Raw genomic sequence first — 18,341 nt, 5'->3', positions numbered from 1 at the left:
ACCTCAGATTAGACCCCCCCATGTTAATGAGACCTCAGATTAGACCCTCCCAATGTTAGAGACCTATGATTAGACCCCCCTAATGTTAATGAGACCTCAGATTAGACCCCCCAATGTTAATGAGACCTCAGATCAGATCCCCCCAATGTTAGAGACCTCAGATTAGACCCTCCCAATGTTAGAGATCTACGATTAGACCCCCCTAATGTTAATGAGACCTCAGATTATACCCCCCAATGTTAATGAGACCTCAGATCAGATCCCCCCAATGTTAATGAGACCTCAGATTAGACCCCCCAATGTTAATGAGACCTCAGATCAGATCCCCCCAATGTTAATGAGACCTCAGATCAGATCCCCCCAATGTTAATGACGTAGGGGTGCACCGAAATGAAAATTCTGGTCCGAAACCGAAAATTCAGGATGCCCTTGACCGAAAACCGAAACCGAAACTGCCTTTTTGCCCAAATACTTTTAAAATACTTTTTTTTAAATGATTTTATTAATAATTCTTTTTCATGAATGAAATTCATCTGTGGGTGGCGCTGTTATGGAGAGGGGGATCTGTGGGTGGCGCTGTTATGGAGAGGGGGATCTGTGGGTGGCGCTGTTATGGAGAGGGGGATCTGTGGGTGGCGCTGTTATGGAGAGGGGGATCTGTGGGTGGCGCTGTTATGGAGAGGGGGATCTGTGGGTGGCGCTGTTATGGAGAGGGGGATCTGTGGGTGGCGCTGTTATGGAGAGGGGGATCTGTGGGTGGCGCTGTTATGGAGAGGGGGATCTGTGGGTGGCGCTGTTATGGAGAGGGGGATCTGTGGGTGGCGCTGTTATGGAGAGGGGGATCTGTGGGTGGCGCTGTTATGGAGAGGGGGATCTGTGGGTGGCGCTGTTATGGAGAGGGGGATCTGTGGGTGGCGCTGTTATGGAGAGGGGGATCTGTGGGTGGCGCTGTTATGGAGAGGGGGATCTGTGCACTGTTATGGAAAGGGGATATGTGCACTGTTATGGGCATAACAGTGCACAGATCCCTTTCCCCATAACAGTGCACAGATCCCTTTCCCCATAACAGTGCACAGATCCCCCCTCCCCATAGCAGTGCACAGATCCCCCCTCCCCATAGCAGTGCCATAGACCGATCCCCCTACCCATAACAGCCCCGGCCCTGCTGCTCACAGCATCACTCACTGCATCTTTATTTTACCTTACAATCGTGAGGCTCCAGTAACTAACAACTCTGCAGGCAGAGCGGAGGGCGGCGTAACGTCACTTACTCACGTGACGCACCTGCTCCGCCCACTTTATGAATGAAGGAGGCGGAGCAGGCGCGTCACGTGAGTAAGTGACGTTACGCCGGCCTCCGCTCTGCCTGCAGAGTTGTTAGTTACTGGAGCCTCACGATTGTAAGGTAAAATAAAGATGCAGTGACAAAGTAAACCGCCCGCCCGGCGCCCGCCCGCAGATGGTGGGTGACAAATCCCACACCCCATATTTTCGGCCGATATGTAACAATATCGGCCGAAGTGGATTAGGTGCATTTTCGGCCGATATTTTCGGCTGCCGAAATTTCGGTGCACCCCTATTAATGAGACCTCAGATCAGATCCCCCCAATGTTAATGAGACCTCAGATTAGACCCTCCCAATGTTAGAGACCTATGATTACACCCCCTAATGTTAATGAGACCTCAGATCAGACCCCCCCCAGTGTTCATGAGACCTCAGATTAGACCCCCCAATGTTAATGAGAACTCAGATTAGACCCCCCAATGTTAATGAGACCTCAGATCAGGACCCCCCCCCCCCCCTCCCCATCTGTTAATCTGATACCAGCCTCATGGGGCCACCTATAATCATCAGACCTCAGATTAAAAAAAAAAAATATTACCTCTCCTATTCCGGATGGCGCCGCCATTAGCAAGATCCAGCGTGCTCTTCCTGCTGCTCTGCACCGTGGTCTGGCGTTGCAGTGTCAGGTCATAGCACGCACTTACTCGCACTAGGTCCTGATGCTGTAAACTGTCAAGACACAGCGCAGCGCCCGGCAGAAGACCAGATAGCGGCAATTCTAGCGCTAGCAGCGCTACACTCACCACTATCTGGACCTCCTGTGTATTAATGAGCGCTTCCATAATGGTAGCACTCATTCACTTTATAAGACGCACTGTGCTTTCCTTTGCTGGAAGAGGACACGTCATAACCGCAGGTATGTTACTGCAAAAACCTCATGGATTTTTTGCTGCATCCAAAATGCCGCCCAGCCACGATGTGTGGCAGCACCCTAAGGCTCCTTTCACACGAGCAAGTTTCCCGCGCGGGTGCAATGCGTGACATGAACGCATAGCACCCGCACTGAATCCTGACCCATTCATTTTAATAGGTCTGTGTACAGAAGTGTTTTTTTTTTTACGCATCAGTTCTGGGTTGCGTGAAAATCACAGCCATGTTCTATATTCTGCGTTTTTCACACAGCCATAGAAGTGAATGAGGCTTCAGTGATAAATACATTGCATCCGCAAGCAAGAGATGTTGTTTGTAAACCTTCAGTTTTTTATCACGAGCATGAAAAATGCATCAAAACGCAGTGCACCCACGTGGAAAAAACTGAACGCAATCGCAGACAAAACTGACTGAACTTGCTTGGAAAATGGGGTGAGTTTCACTGAACGCATCTGGACCTAATCCGTCACGCTCGTGTGAAAGAGGCCTAATAGCTTCAGTCCTGCAAATGCAATCAACACCTTACCTGCATGGCTGAAGCATGAGTCACCAGTGAAATTTTCTTAAAAATGTGCTTCTAAACTGCTAAGTCTTCTAACTTTCTAAAAAATAAAATGACATTTGCGAAATGATGCCAACATGAAGTAGACATATGGGGAAGTGATAACTATTTTATGAAGTATCACTATTAGGCCCCTTTCACACGGGCGAGTATTCCGCGCGGATGCGATGCGTGAGGTGAACGCATTGCACCCACACTGAATACCGACCCATTCATTTCTATGGGGCTGTGCACATGAGCAGTGATTTTCACGCATCACTTGTGCGTTGCGTGAAAATCGCAGCATGCTCTATATTCTGCGTTTTTCACGCAACGCAGGCCCCATAGAAGTGAATGGGGTTGCATGAAAATCGCAAGCAAGTGCGGATGCGGTGCGATTTGCACGCACGGTTGCTAGGAGACGATCGGGATGGAGACCCGATCATTATTATTTTCTCTTATAACATGGTTATAAGGGAAAATAATAGCATTCTGAATACAGAATGCATAGTAAAATGGTGCTGGAGGGGTTAAAAAAAAAAGTAACTTACCTTAATCCACTTGATCGCGATGCCCGGCATCTCCTTCTGTCTCCTTTACTGAACAGGACCTGTGGTGAGCATTCATTTTAGGTCAGGGACCTGTGGTGACGTCACTCCGGTCATCACATGATCTTTTACCATGGTGATGGATCATGTGATGACCGGAGTGACGTCACCACAGGTCCTGTTCAGTAAAGGAGACAGAAGGAGATGCCGGGCATCGCGATCAAGTGGACTAAGGTGAGTTAAATTATTATTCTTATTTTTTTTAACCCCTCCAGCGCTATTGTACTATGCATTCTGTATTCAGAATGCTATTATTTTCCCTTATAACCATGTTATTAGGGAAAATAATAGAGTCTACAGAACACCGATCCCAAGCCCGAACTTCTGTGAAGAAGTTCGGGTTTGGGTACCAAACATGTGCGATTTTTCTCACGCGAGTGCAAAACGCATTACAATGTTTTGCACTCGCGCGGAAAAATTGCGGGTGTTCCCGTAACGCACCCGCACATTTTCCCGCAACGCCCGTGTGAAAGAGGCCTTAGTCTTAAAAGCAAAGAAATTCTAATTTTGAAAATAGCAAATTTGGGATTTTTGTGTGCATAAAGGTAAAACGTATCAACTCAAATTCACCACTAACATGATGTACAATGTGTCACGAGAAAACAATCTCAGAATGGCTTGGATAAGTAAAAGCGTTCCAAGGTTATTACCACATAAAGTGACACATGTCAGATTTGAAAAATGGGGCTCCGGCATTTAGTCCAAACTGGCTGTCGCTTGAAGGGGTTAAATACATGCATGGTTACCAATTTTAAAATATGTGCTGCCAAACCAAGCACCAATATTGTCATGCGGCTTCTGCCAACACTTGCATATGGAGCGTTGGTAAGGGTTCCTGCTGAACGCCACCCAAGGACCAGCAGATCTAAGCTCCATGAACCCAAAGCCATCAACAGTGAGGTAACCACCAGCTGCATTAACCCTTCCCTCGAAGCTGGAAAAATGCCTGCAATCCGGATAGGGTGGCCAGACGTCCGGTTTTAGGCCGGAACAGTCCGGTTTTCTGGCTTCCAGGACGGATGTCCTCCCTTTCAGCAGCACACGCTTAGACAGCAGCACTGCGCTGTCTGAGCGTGGGCTGCAGCAACATATTAACTGACTGAGGCGTCTCTGACCCCCAATCAGTCCCTAGAGCCTGCAGACATGGCTCTCTTTGGCTGACTGAGGAGGAGAGAAGCACTTCTGGCCCCAGTGCAGCTCACCTCACCATCTTCCAGGTCTTCCACCCCCCCCTTCTGCGACTACTGGAGGCGTGGCTTCAGTGTCCAGCTTTTGAGGGCAAAGCAAATGGCCACCCTAAATCCGGATACAATTTGGACGGAAAAAACGCACACACTGAACGCAATCGCCGACATAATTGATTAAAGTTAATCAACTGTAGAGAAGCTGAAGCAGCAAACTACTGGAGCTCAGCCTGCCAGTTACCAGCTGTATAGATAATATAATAAACCGCTGGCTCACAGTATTTTTGCATACAAATATTTTTTATTATTGCAACAATTATACAAAACACCATCACATTTAATAAAGGTTAAAAAAGGTATTATTTCATGTACGATATTATCATTAATCCCTTCCAGCAACAATAAACATGTAAAAATGCGGAGCTCACGCATATAAATTAAAAACTTAATTTGGAGTACTCCAATAATGAGCTATGACTTCTCACAATAATGTATTCACACAGCGGTGCAGATATAACCGTATCTACTAGGGTACTTTCACACTAGCGTTATTCTTTTCCGGCATAGAGTTCCGTCCTAGGGGCTCAATACCGGAAAAGAACTGATCAGTTTTATCCTAATGCATTCTGAATGGAGAGCAATCCGTTCAGGAGGCATCAGGAGGTCTTCAGTTCAGTCTTTTTGACTGTTCAGGACAGAGATATAACCGCAGCATGCTACGGTTTTATCTCCGTTTTAACACTTGCCGGAATGCCAGATCGGAATGTATTAGTGCCAGATCCGGCATTCAAAATACCGCAATGCTGGATTCATCCTTCCGATCTGCGCATGCGCAGACCGAAAAAAAAAGTGAAAAAAAAAATGACGGATCCGTTTTTCCGCATGACACCGGAAAGACGGATCCGGCATGTCAATGCATTTGTAAGACGGATCAGGATCCTGATCGTTCTTACAAATGCCATCAGTTGGCATACGTTTTGATGGATCTGGCAGGCAGTTCCGGCGATGGAACTGCCAGCCGTATTCCTCTGCCGCAAGTGTGAAAGTAGCCTTGGTCTCTCCGGTGGGGTTAATACTTTTTATGTATTTAGTTCCTTCGATAAACTATATTACCACCAGGTATTGGAATGTGGCCACAATGTTAACCATATGGAGAAAAGTAGAAAAGGTGGCACTCACCAGTGTTGATAAAACGAAGCTTTATTCGTTCATAAATAATATCTTCAGGCAGGAGCATACGGTGCTGATAAACACAGAAGAAGTTGGCGGCGACGGACGTTTCGCGCTAACTTGCTCTTCGTCAGGCCAAATCACAATGTCGCCTTGCAATCCATAGACTATCATTATAAAAATGGTGATGTCGCACGACACATGTTGCAGTGTAGTTGTGCCCTATGTGTTGCGCGACACATATCGTCGCGTAGACCTAGCCTAAGGCTGGAGAGGCTGGCCCCAGCAAATTTACTCATTTTACTCCAGGAAAAAAAAAGCATAAAAATTGCAGAAAACCTTTTTGGCAGATGGAATTAATACTAAATATGCAGCTAAGTTGCACACCCCATCATATATTAGGAGCATCTTATGAAAAAGACTGCCACGAAATAATGGTCTTAAATTACCCCCATTGACTTTAATGTGTGTATTGGTGGCCCATGGGTCTGTGGCGACACCACAGAAGAATGCCCTATTTTGTTCCCGATCACAGATCCCTTACGCACATTATGGTCTGTGAGCTCATTTTTAGCCTAGCAGAGTCCATACCAAGGAAGATACAGACTGAAAATCACTGCACCATCAAATACAGATGTTCACAGACAGTGTCACTGATGAAACATGGGCCATACCATCACATCACGGTCATACTAGGGTCAAGGAAGTGTAAATGAAGCCGAAGGGTGGAAATAAAAGTCGTACTTTTTTTTCTGCAAATTTTGCAGTCTTAAGACTCATGCACATGAACGTATTTTCTTTACGTGTCCGTTCAGTTTTTTTTTTTGCAGACCATATACGGAACCATTCATTTCAATGGGTCCGCAAAAAAACCAGAAGGTACTCTGTGTGCATTCTGTTTCTGTATTTCCGTTCCGCAAAAAGATAGAACATGTCCTATTATTGTGCGCATTACGGACAAGGATAGTACAGTTCTATCAGGGGCCAGCTGTTCCGTTCCACAAAATACAGGCCTCTTGCATACGACCGTATGCCCTCCGAGATACACGGTCCGTGAGCGGGCCATATGTCCCGGAGCGGCATTGATCGTGCACACGGGAGCGCACAGCTTCATAGATTACAGTGATGCTGTGGACGTCTTGCCTCCTGCGCGGCCTGACATCCACAGCATCACTGTAATCTATGATGGTGTGTGCTCGTGTGCGCATGATGTATGCCGCTCCGGGACATATGGCTCGCTCACGGACCGTGTATCTCGGAGGGCATAAGGTCGTATGCAAGAGGCCTTAGCAAACGGGCTACAAAAAACCCCATAAAACAATACTAAAAATATGAATACAGCCCAGAATACATGAAGAACCCCAGGCCATCCCAATGCACAGCAAACAGATATACCCAGTGTTCTGAAGTCATAAAAAGTCGCACAGCTCCAGGTCTTCCCCATAATAATCTGACCTAAACCTCACATCCTGCACCACTAATGAATTTACAGACGACCACTGTTAAGACGCTCATCGTTTCCTCCACGCTTATAAATCAGGTCTATAACATTATTTTGATTCCTTCCCGGGAATCCACTATGTGCGAACGCCGCCATTTTCTCGGCGCCCAAACACACTGTCTGAAGTGAACACTAGACAACTAAAAGTAGTTGTTGTCCCCTGGCGATGGTTTTTGGCGATGATGTCACCAGCTAGTCTATCGATGACTATTTGCATAACGTGCTTTGATTGGCAGCGCTCTAGAAAGTGGGTGTGGTCGCAACACAGGAACGAGTTCTCCTGGGTTACCGTATATCTTCATCACTTCCGGTGCGCACCGTAATCACCTGTGACGGAGCGACACAGTGCGGCGCTGTACCGGATTACACGGTACAGCCGCCAGGTAGGTAACCTCCCGTCAGACGGGATCAGCTGTCAGTGCTGGCTCACCAGATCGTGTCAGCGACATTGGCCTGTGGCTCATAGCAAAGATCCAGTATAATAATACACGTCACGTGTCTGTGGAGCTCGTGCTCAGCTGTAACTAAGTCACATGATCAGCATCTTCATTAATAATAATACATTTATATTTATGTATACATAATAATCTATACCTAATAATAATAATAATAATAGCTTCCTGGGTGCTGTAGTGTAGGGGGTAGATGCAAAGTAATAAAGACATGAATGATGTGCGGCACATTTTCCATTTTTCTATTCTGGTATAGCGTTAAAAAAAAAAAAAAAAGAGGCTTTGGATGTGGCACCAGCACCGCCCAGTGGACCCCATTGACTGTAATGGGGCACCGCAGGTTTCTGTTAGGTGTCCCCCATGCTGCAGTATTTTATGCTGCCTTGTTGGCTGTGTCCACGCCATTAAAAGGGATTATCCTAGATTTTAAACAGATTATCCAAGATCTGTAATACCCCGCCCCCCCCCTGTATGCCCAGGCTCGCTCCCCGGCACCCGCGTCACTTTATCTCCCTGTTGAAAAGCAGCCAGTAGCAGACCGCGATGGGAACGAGACTGGTGAAGCTTGGAAGGCTCATTCCCGTCACGGCCTGCTATCCCACCAGGGAGATGCAGCGGCGGCCGTGCCATCATCAGAAGTGGCGCGGATGTCGGGGAGCGAGGTAAGTACAACCTATGTGAGGGGCCCAGGCAATAGGGGGGACCTTATAGATCTTGGATAACCCCTTTAATACTGATGACCTATCAGGATACATGTAGGTCATCAGTATCTGATCGGTGCGGTCCGATACCCGGGACCCCCACTGATCAGCTGTTTGAGAAGGCACCAGAAGTCCTATGAGCTCCACGGCCTTCTCCCTGCTCACCAAGCACAGCGCGGTACATTGTATATCGGCTGTGCTTGGTATCGCCCTCAGCCTCGTTCACCTCTATGGCGCTGAGCTACACCTAGGCCACTTGGCAGATGAATGTGTCATCACTGGCCTAGGAGAAGCTGCGAGAAGGCCGCAGCACTCACAGGACCACTATTGCCTTCTCAAACAGCTGATCAGCGGGGGTCCCGTGTGTCCGACCCCCACCAGTCAGATACTGATGATCTATCCTGAGGATAGGTAATCAGTATTAAAGTCTCGTAAAACCCCTTTAACATTGGGACAGGCTGCTGTGATACAGCGCTGGGCTCCGCTGTAATGGCATGAACAAAGATTACTTTGATCTCATCCGTTTAACTCCCTAGATGCTGCTGTCAGTATCTGCCATGGCATCTAGGCAGTTATGTAAGGGGCTCCCTGTCACCATGAGCCGCCTGCGAACACAATTGCGAGGGGCCCCCATGCTCTGTCATGGCAGTCGCGGTCCTAACAAAGGTCCACAAACCTGCCATGACTGTATGTTCATTAGACTGTGCCCCAGTAATAGCTCAATAGACAGCGTTGCGGGGTGAGGGTGCTGGGGAGACATTTTCAGTGCCTGTGGGCAACCCCCCCGCACTGTCCCTGCATACAATGTGCGTTACTGATTGCTGTCCTTCTTCCAGCCAGGTAACCCAAGCCTACTATGATGGAAAGCCCAGCTGTTTTGCTTGAGTCCAAATCCTTGCATGTCCACCTTATGAATGAAATGCACCAACTTCGTCTGCACGGCCACTTGTGTGATGTGACGGTAGTAGTCGAAGAACAGGGGTCCAGATTAGAGTTCAGCGCCCACAAATCTGTCCTCGCTGCCTCCAGCAGATACTTTAAGGAGGTTTTTATGAATGACGCTAATATGGGTGGCACCGTTGTGCTGAATGAAATAACCGCGGCTGACTTCTCCTCGTTCCTGGAGTTCGTGTACACGGCTCGGATAGAAGTGTTTGAAGACCAACTGCAACGGATGATTGACCTTGGACATAAACTGAAATGTGTTGACCTTGCAGAAACTTGCATGCAGCATAAAAAGCAGCTGGAGGAGTCCGTCTGGTTGGACTTGCAAAATATTGTTGAATCCCAGGAGACGGAAGGGGATATGCAAGAACTGGCAAATTCCGTCCATGAGATCCACAACAAGGAGGTGGCTCCAGTAACCAGTACTACCACAGACAGTCCAAGTGCGCCGGAAGGTAATACTGGAAGCGAGTTGTGTCCAGAATCAACTACGGTTGATGAAAATCCCTCGAAATCTCCAAACCCCAAATCCAGAAGATCAAGCGGTCGCCTAGCTGGTAAAAAAGCGGTCGTTGAAATTCCTAAGAAAAAGTATACTCGGCGTCTCCGAGAGCAGCAGGACAGTGAAGAAGTCAGCTCCCCGTTGAATGGCCTAGGAAATGAAGGAAGCTCATGTAACGAAGAACCTATGGATGAGCAGACGGACTGTAGCATAAAAGCAGAAGATGACGATGAAGACAGTCCGTGTGAACTGGACGAGAGTGACAGAAAGTCAAACGAGGAAGGCAACAAAACCGGCGAAGGGTACATGTGCCGCATCTGCGTGGAGAACTTTACAGATGAGAAAAGTTTCTTGAAACACTCCAAGCAGAACCATGGCAGCTCTGAAGAGGTTTATCTGTGCGAGATTTGCAGTCAGACCTTTGCCAATAGGTGCAATTTGAAAAGCCACCAACGTCACGTGCACAGCAACGATCGGCAATTCCCCTGTGAACTTTGTGGGAAAAAGTTTAAAAGGAAAAAAGATATTAAGAGGCACATTCTGCAGGTCCATGAAGGTGGAGGAGAAAGACACTTCTGTCAGCTGTGTGGGAAGGGATTAAGCTCCAAAACGGCTCTGAGGCTCCACGAGAGGACGCACACGGGGGACAAACCTTTTGAATGTAACCAGTGTGACGCCAAGTTCTCCCAGACGTCTGCCCTTAAAACGCATATGAGGTAGGAATGTTCAGAAAACTAGTTGCTGGTGAGTAAAAGAAATTCACCTCTGATTTGAAATCCCATCTCCTTCTTAGTGCTGGACATTCATGTTGTTGTCTCGTGTGATATCTACCGGTATGTCCATATTTAACTAACTATCCATCCATCCATCCATCTTTTATGTTGCTTTTGTCCCTTAGAGAGGTTGTCCTGGACTTAAAAAAAATCGGCCAAGAGCAGGAAATGTGTTAAAATAACCAAGACCGCCACTCTGGTGGTCCTTCCCGTATTTGTAGATTTTCCGGTATCGTACACCCACATGATCTGAGGCCGGTGATTGGCTCTTGTGAAAATAAAAACGAGTTCATTTGTTGAAAAATGCTAAGAATAAATAGCATGCCACTACTTTCCCTCAGCGATCCATTGCAGAAGCTCTGGTGGTCCTCCTGCTTGTTACTTACAAGCTGCCGGCATGTAACCCCTGCGCCAGTCCTGTGCCGTATTACCTGCATTATGATATGTGATCACTGCAGCCACCAGTTGAGACATTGGCAGCTTGTAAGCAATGACCAGGAGGGTCGCTGGAGCTTCTGTGCTGGGACGAGGTGAATCCATGTCAGAAGTTTTGTTTGTTGGGGTCTCAATACCTGAAGCTCCATCGATCAAAACTTCTGACATGTCACTATGACACTGTCAGAACTTTGTAAAGATGTTAGGTGCCCTTTAAAGGGATTGTTGAAGATTAGGAAAAATTGGGGCAAAGTGGTGGCATAAAAATAAGGAAATAAGCATTCCTTGCAGGACGCTCACCGCTCCAGATCTGCCGTGTTACTATGACATGTCAGAAGTAGTTAAAAAAACGATTATTATCCTTTAGGCATTTATGGCACTGCTAGGATATGGTATTAAAGCAACCGTCTGGTTTCAAATAAAAAAATTCCACACTGGCTGAAGAATGGAGAGTTTAGCCATGGATTCATGAGCAGGGCTGGAAAAGCAGTAAGTATCTCAGATTATTGATGCACAGTGTTCATCAGGTGGTCTGGGAAGCACGTGGCCATCTTGGCAGGAGCGGGTGCTGGGGACCGTGGTGCCATGGAGGGCGCCACATAAATGCACTCTACATTCTCCAGTGAGTATGAAGTTTCTATGTGGAACTAGCGGGTCGCTTTAATGTCTGATGGATGAGGGTCTCTTCACGAAGTCTCCTGTTTATAAGGGTGCATTCAGACGACCGTATTTTTGGGTCCGCATCCATTCCGCTATTTTGCAGAACGGGTGCGGGCCTATTCATTTCAATGGGGCCGCAAAAGACGTGGACAGCACACCTTGTGCTGCCCTCATCCTTAATTTCGTTCCACAGCCCCGAAAAAAATATAGAGCATGTCCTATTCTTGTCCGCAATCAAGACATAGGGCTGGCCATGTGCGTTCTGTAAAATGCGGAACACATACGGCCGGTATCCATGTTTTGCGGATCTGCAATTTACCGACTGCAAAACACGTACGGTTGTGTGGATGTAGCCTTAGAATAAAGTGGTGCTTTCTTTTCCTGATGGGGCCGATCAAGCAACTTCTGAAAAGACCAAGTGGAGCTGGAATGATGTGCTGCTTTAATAGTGTAGATGCAACTTCATTTTAGCCGTCGGCAGGGGTTGCAGTAGTTGGACCCCTTCCCATCAGACACTGATGCCATATGTATTATATGCCATCAGTGTTATAGTGTGATTACTTCTATACTTACCATGCATCAAAAAGAACAAAATGTGTCCAGTTAATTCCTCTAATGACCACCCACATGCCTTCTTATGGCAGTCATTTACAAGCCCTAAACCTGTCTATGGTGTCCTAGTGTTGCATGGGTGTCCATGCCAGGAGCCCCGGGTATTTGGACGTCTAATGACCGCTCGGCTCCTTCACGAACAGGCCTAATCAGAAAAGCCTCCAGTCCTCTTGATTAACCCCTAAAATGTTATGGTTAATAACGACCCTGACATCTAACTATGTTCAGAGGCAGATGGCACATTATTGGCTCCCCTGTGATGCAGTCACAGGGTGCTGAAGGTTGTTATGGAAGCCAAAGGCCTAACAATGGCATCTGGGTCCTTCATATATAGAAGCCTATTAGGCCCTGCCTGAGGCAAGGTTTAATATGCTGCCTATCAGTGTAAAGCCTAAGGCCCCTTTCACACGGGCGAGATTTCCGCGCGGATACATTGCGTGAGGTGAACGCATTGCACCCGCACTGAATCCGGACCCATTCATTTCTATGGGGCTGTGCAGGTGAGCGGTGATTTTCACGCATCACTTGTGCGTTGCGTGAAAATCGCAGCATGCTCTATATTGTGCGTTTTCTACGCAACGCAGGCCTCATAGAAGTGAATGGGGCTGTGTGAAAATCGCAAGCATCCGCAATTTTCACGCACGGTTGCTAGGAGACGATCGGGAGGGGGACCCGATCATTATTATTTTCCCTTATAACAATGGTTATAAGGGAAAATAATAGCATTCTTAATACAGAATGCTAAGTACAATAGAGCTAAAGGGGTTAAAAAAATAATAATAATATTTAATCCACTTGTTCGCGCAGCCAGCATCTTTTCTGTCTTCATCTTTGCTGTGCACAGGAAAAGGACCTGTGGTGACGTCACTGCGCTCATCACATGGTCCGTCACATGATCCACCAGCATGGTAAAAGATCATGTGATGAGCGCAGTGACGTCATCAAAGGTCCTATTCCTCAAAGAAGAAGACAGAAGAGAAGCCGGGCTGCGCGAACAAGTGGATTAAGGTGAGTTCAATTATTTTTTATAATTTTTAACCCCTCCAGCGCTATTTTACTAAGCATTCTGTTTTAAGAATGCTATTATTTCCCCTTATAACCATGTTATAAGGGAAAATAATACAATCTACAGAACACCGATCCCAAGCCCGAACTTCTGTGAAGAAGTTCGGGTTTGGGTACCAAACATGCCGATTTTTCTCACGCGCTTGCAAAACGCATTACAATGTTTTGCACTTGCGCGGAAAAATCACGCATGTTTCCGCAACGCACCCGCATCTTTTCCATCAACGCCCGCGTGAAACCAGCCTAATACAATACTTAAGTAGTGTGTTATGTAGGTGATGTCCCCTTGTGGGACTAAAAAATGTTAAAGAAAAAAATAAATCTAATAGTTTTTTTTTATAACTAGTGTTTTTATTTTGCGGCAGTAGTAAAACATGATAAATGTCCTCCTTAGTTTTTTTTAAAGTCTGCTATGCCAGTTTTGTGGCATAAAATTAGTGCAAGTGATGCCCACATTGGACATTTGGTGCAAATTTAGTGGTTCAGCGAAAAGTAGGTCAGGATTTTAGATCACAACACCTGATTTATGATATGCAACGTTTTAAAAAGTCACAAAAATTTCGCATATCCAGGACAGGCAACCCCCTGGTGTGTATCAACAGGCATAGGTGACCACCACATTTGCGGCAAATATATTATTGCTTTGCACTCACAAAGTTAAGACGGCTAAACCACCGCAAATGATAAATTCCCCCCCCTAAGTCTATTAGCCAGTCTTCAGCTACTAAGGAGAGGCAGCGCTAGCCGCTTCTGCCCCGTCGTCTCAGCATCTGGACCCCCAACAATCAAGACGTCTGACATTTTAACATGACAGTTCTAAATTATTATTTTTTTATATATTTTTTTTATTTAAGTGATGTACTGTGGCTGAGACACCCAGTAATCGGCTGTAGTCTCCAGGGAACTTGGCATAGTGTTCAGTATCCCTGCAGCGCCACCTCAGGGCAAATTAAGCATTACATATTGTCTGGTTGAAAACAATGACCTGCACACGTACTGCACGTATAATCCACAGCAAGAAAGCCTCCTTAGGTAGCGTCTCTCAAGCTATTAGGTAAGGCTACTTTCACACTAGCGTTCGGGTGTCCGCTTGTGAGCTCCGTTTGAAGGCTCTCACAAGCGGCCCCGAACGGATCCGTCCAGCCCTAATGCATTCTGAGTGGAGGCGGATCCGCTCAGAATGCATCAGTTTGGCACCGTTTGTCCTCCGCTCCGCTCAGCAGACGGACACCTGAACGCAGCTTGCAGCGTTCGGGTGTCCGCCTGGCCGTGCGGAGGCAAACGGATCCGTCCAGACTTACAATGTAAGTCAATGGGGACGGATCCGTTTGAAGTTGACACAGTATGGCTCAATTTTCAAACGGATCCGTCCCCCATTGACTTTCAATGTAAAGTCAAAACGGATCCGTTTGCATTATCATGAACAAAAAAAAAAAAAAAATTTCTCGCCCATATTCCTTGGGGGACACAGGAAACCATGGGTATAGCTCTGCTCTCTAGGAGGCGTGACACTAAGTGCAAGCTGTAAGCCCCTCCTCCATCAGCTATACCCTTCAGCCTGGAGAAGAGACTGCCAGTTTTTGCTTAGTGTCCAAGGAGGCAAGACACCCCCTGCTTATGCAGGGTTGTTTTCCTATGATTTTTTATTTTTGCGTTATTTGTTGTTTTTAATTCGATTTTTTTCTACCTACAGGGACAACAGAGGCGCATTAGACCCCTCTGTTTCTCCCGGGGTTGAGTTGCGCCAGTGCCGGTAATTCCGCACTGCCGCCTCCCCCACAGAAGACAAGGTGGACCAGGGCAGCCTCGCTCCCCTGCGTCCCGCCAGCTCAGGGTCGTCCGCACGCCAAGTCCCTCCCCCGGCTTCCTGCCACTGCGGTGCCAGGAGCTGAAGGGGCGACCCCCGCTGGATGGACTGAGGGCGAAGACAGCGTATGGTGAGAGTGGCTGCTCCAGCCTCCCCTTCCTCCCTCCCACCGCTGCTACAGGCCTCCTGGGCTCCCATGGCCACTGCTACATCCCCCTTGGCCACTGCTACATGGCCACTGCTACATCGTGCGCCCCCCCCCGGGCATATCGGGACCGTTACCGGGCAGGGGAGTTTATCTGGGCAAGTCCTTGGCAGGGACGCTGCCTTCAGGGGACGGCTGCAGGAAAAAAGCAAGCCGTCTGCCACATCCAGGCGCGGCGGGGGCCGCTTACTTGGCGTGAACGGCGCTATTTCAGGCCGGCACTTCATCATCCTTGGGGGTTAAAATCATTTTGCCGCGCGCGCGCGGCTCTGCTTCTTCTTCAGCGTGGCAGAGGGGGGGCGGAGCTTCCTACATGCGCTCCGCTACTTCCGGTTTCATCGGGCTCCACTTCTCAGTGCTGCGTGGAATCCTCTCTGCCGTGCGATCCTGAAGCCATTCATCTCCGTGCTGCTGCCTCTCCTCCACAGCCTCCTCAGTCTGTTCCCCTTACCGCTGCCACTTGCATCATCCGGGTCTGGTAGGACTGTTAACCCCCTCCGTGCCACCACTTTTCTTGGGGTCTCCCACTTTAAGTGCAACATCTTTTTTCCACCATGTCAAACCCTTCTGCAGCCGCCAAGCCTTGGTACCATGCCTGTACTGCTTGTAGGGAACCCTTTCCCCGGGGGCAGTCTGATCCGCACTGTACTGCATGTCGAGCTCCACCGCAGCCTCAGTCGCCCGCTGTGTCGCTCCCTGCTTCCTCTGACCCGCCTGACTGGGCTAGATCCCTGTCCCAGGCCGTGGAAAGCCTCACTCATGTCGTGGGCCGCCTAATAGACAGGCCACCTACCCCGCAGGACGCCTCTCTGACTGTCGCGCCCTCCGGGTCCACTGCTTCTGCCGCTGCAGCGGGTTCACTCTCTCTTAGTGACCCCTCCCGAGCTAGGCACTCTCAGAAGCGTATTAGAGTAGAGCGAGCCTCCTCCTCTGAGGCCTCACTCTCCCCGCCACGCGTGCGCACCCAGACGAGCCTCTCCTCTCCAAAGGATTCGCTCTCTGAAGGTGAATTGGCGGTTTCAGATTTGGAAATGGACTCGGCCCTGCCGTCCAAGCTAGCCTCAGCGATGGGTCAACTCATCTCTGATATTCGTGACACCTTTAAGGTGCAGGATGATCCCCCTAGCTCTGACGCAGCTAGCGTCTCCTTTATCAGACCCAGGCAGGCCTCAAAAGTCTTTCCAATCCACTCTGATTTCTCCTCTGTGGTGTCTAAGGCTTGGGCTCGCTCGGACGCCCGTTTTGTCAACCCCAAGAAGCTGGACATTTGCTATCCCTTTCCAGCCGATGTCGTGGCCACATGGTCTTCCCCACCCAAGGTGGACCCCCCTGTGGCCCGGCTGTCAAAGAACACGGCCATCCCTGTTACCGACGGGTCCTCTCTTCAGTCAGCGGAGGACCGTCGCATGGAGACCCTTTCCAAGGGCATTTTTGCTGCCTCCGGTTCTGCTCTCAGACCGGTTTTTGCCTCTGCTTGGGCAGGGAAAGCAATCTCTGCTTGGGGTGCGCAGCTGGAACAGGAGTTGGACTCGGACGTCCCCATCCAGGACCTACGTTCCTTGGCCCAGCTTATTATTCGGGCCGGGAATTTTGTTTGTGAGGCCTCCCTTGATGCGGGAGCCCTTATTGCACGCTCCTCCGCCCTGGCAGTTTCCGTCAGGAGGGAGCTCTGGCTGAAGGTTTGGAAAGCGGACGCTGCCTCCAAACGTTCCTTGGCGGGGCTACCGTTTGCGGGTTCCCGCCTTTTCGGGGTCCGCCTAGACGAACTTATTTCGGAGGCCACGGGTGGTAAAAGCACCCATCTTCCTCAACCCCAAGCAAGGGGCGCCCCCCGCGGACGCCCTGGTGCGTCTCGTTTTCGGTCCTCCCGCAGGGCCTCTGGGGCTCCCACCACAGCTGCCGCTTCGGCTCCTCCCCAGGACAAGCGTAGGAAGCCGTTTTTTCGGGCCCAGCCCTCCTGGCGCAAGCTGCAGGCTGCCCGCACACCCGCAGCAAAGCAGTCCTCTGCCTGAAGGCGCGCCCCCACCCACCCGGGTGGGGGGCCGGCTCCTCCTTTTCAGGGACGTCTGGATGGCTCACGTCTCCGACGCCTGGGCCCTCGAAATTGTGTCCTCCGGATACAAAATCGAATTCGCATCCTTCCCTCCAGATCGGTTCTTTCGCTCCCGCCCGCCGCGGGACCCGAAAAGCGCGGCTGCGTTCTCCGCGGCCGTTCAAGCCTTACTGGACAGGGGGGTGATTACCCCCGTTCCTCTAGAGGAAAGGTTCCAAGGGTTCTACTCGAACCTCTATGTAGTTCCCAAGAAGGGAGGTTCGGTGCGGCCCATTTTGGACCTCAAAAAGCTCAACCGTTTTCTCCTCCTTCGACGCTTTCGGATGGAGTCCCTCCGTTCCGCGGTGGCTTCCCTGGAGCAGGGAGATTTCATGTCTTCCATCGATATACAGGATGCCTACCTCCATGTTCCGGTAGCCCGGTGTCACCATCGCTTCCTCCGATTCGCCGTGGGGGACCTCCACTTCCAGTTTGTCGCCCTTCCCTTTGGGCTGGCAACTGCCCCCCGGGTGTTCACCAAGGTCCTGGCCCCGGTTTTGGCCTTACTCCGTTCCAGGGGTGTTTTTCTGCTACCGTACTTGGACGATATCCTCATCAAGGCTCCGTCCCTTTCTCAAGCGGTTGCCAGCGTGGATCTCACTCTAGAGACTCTGGCGAGGTTCGGTTGGGTCATCAACTTCCCCAAGTCCTCCCTTCCCCCCTCCAGACAGCTAGTCTTCCTGGGAATGCTTTTAGACACAGGAGCGGCGGAGGTACGTCTTCCCTCGGAAAAACGTCTGACCCTCCGTGGGGCGGTTCGGGGTCTCCTTCTCCACCGTCGACCGTCCTTCCGCTTCTGCATGCGGGTCTTGGGGCAGATGGTTGCCTGCTTCGAGGCGATCCCATTTGCGCAGTTTCACTCCCGCCCTCTCC

At 49.3% G+C, this 18,341-nt stretch overlaps 1 protein-coding gene across 1 annotated transcript in view; it reads left to right on the top strand.

Moving 5' to 3' along the window:
* Positions 1–7,513: 7,513 nt before the first annotated feature.
* The window catches only part of GZF1 (GDNF inducible zinc finger protein 1), a 36,519-nt gene continuing 25,691 nt past the window's right edge, over positions 7,514–18,341 (top strand). The window contains exons 1-2 of the mRNA XM_040429760.1: positions 7,514–7,602; positions 9,209–10,535. Of these exons, the coding sequence (XP_040285694.1) occupies positions 9,229–10,535 (1,307 nt within the window). The 5' untranslated portion in view covers positions 7,514–7,602; positions 9,209–9,228. The remainder of the gene's footprint in view (positions 7,603–9,208; positions 10,536–18,341) is intronic.

The sequence above is a fragment of the Bufo bufo genome, chromosome 4 (assembly GCF_905171765.1).
Source record: "Bufo bufo chromosome 4, aBufBuf1.1, whole genome shotgun sequence".
Lineage (NCBI taxonomy): Eukaryota > Metazoa > Chordata > Amphibia > Anura > Bufonidae > Bufo > Bufo bufo.
This window is presented reverse-complemented; position numbering and strand designations above follow the sequence as displayed.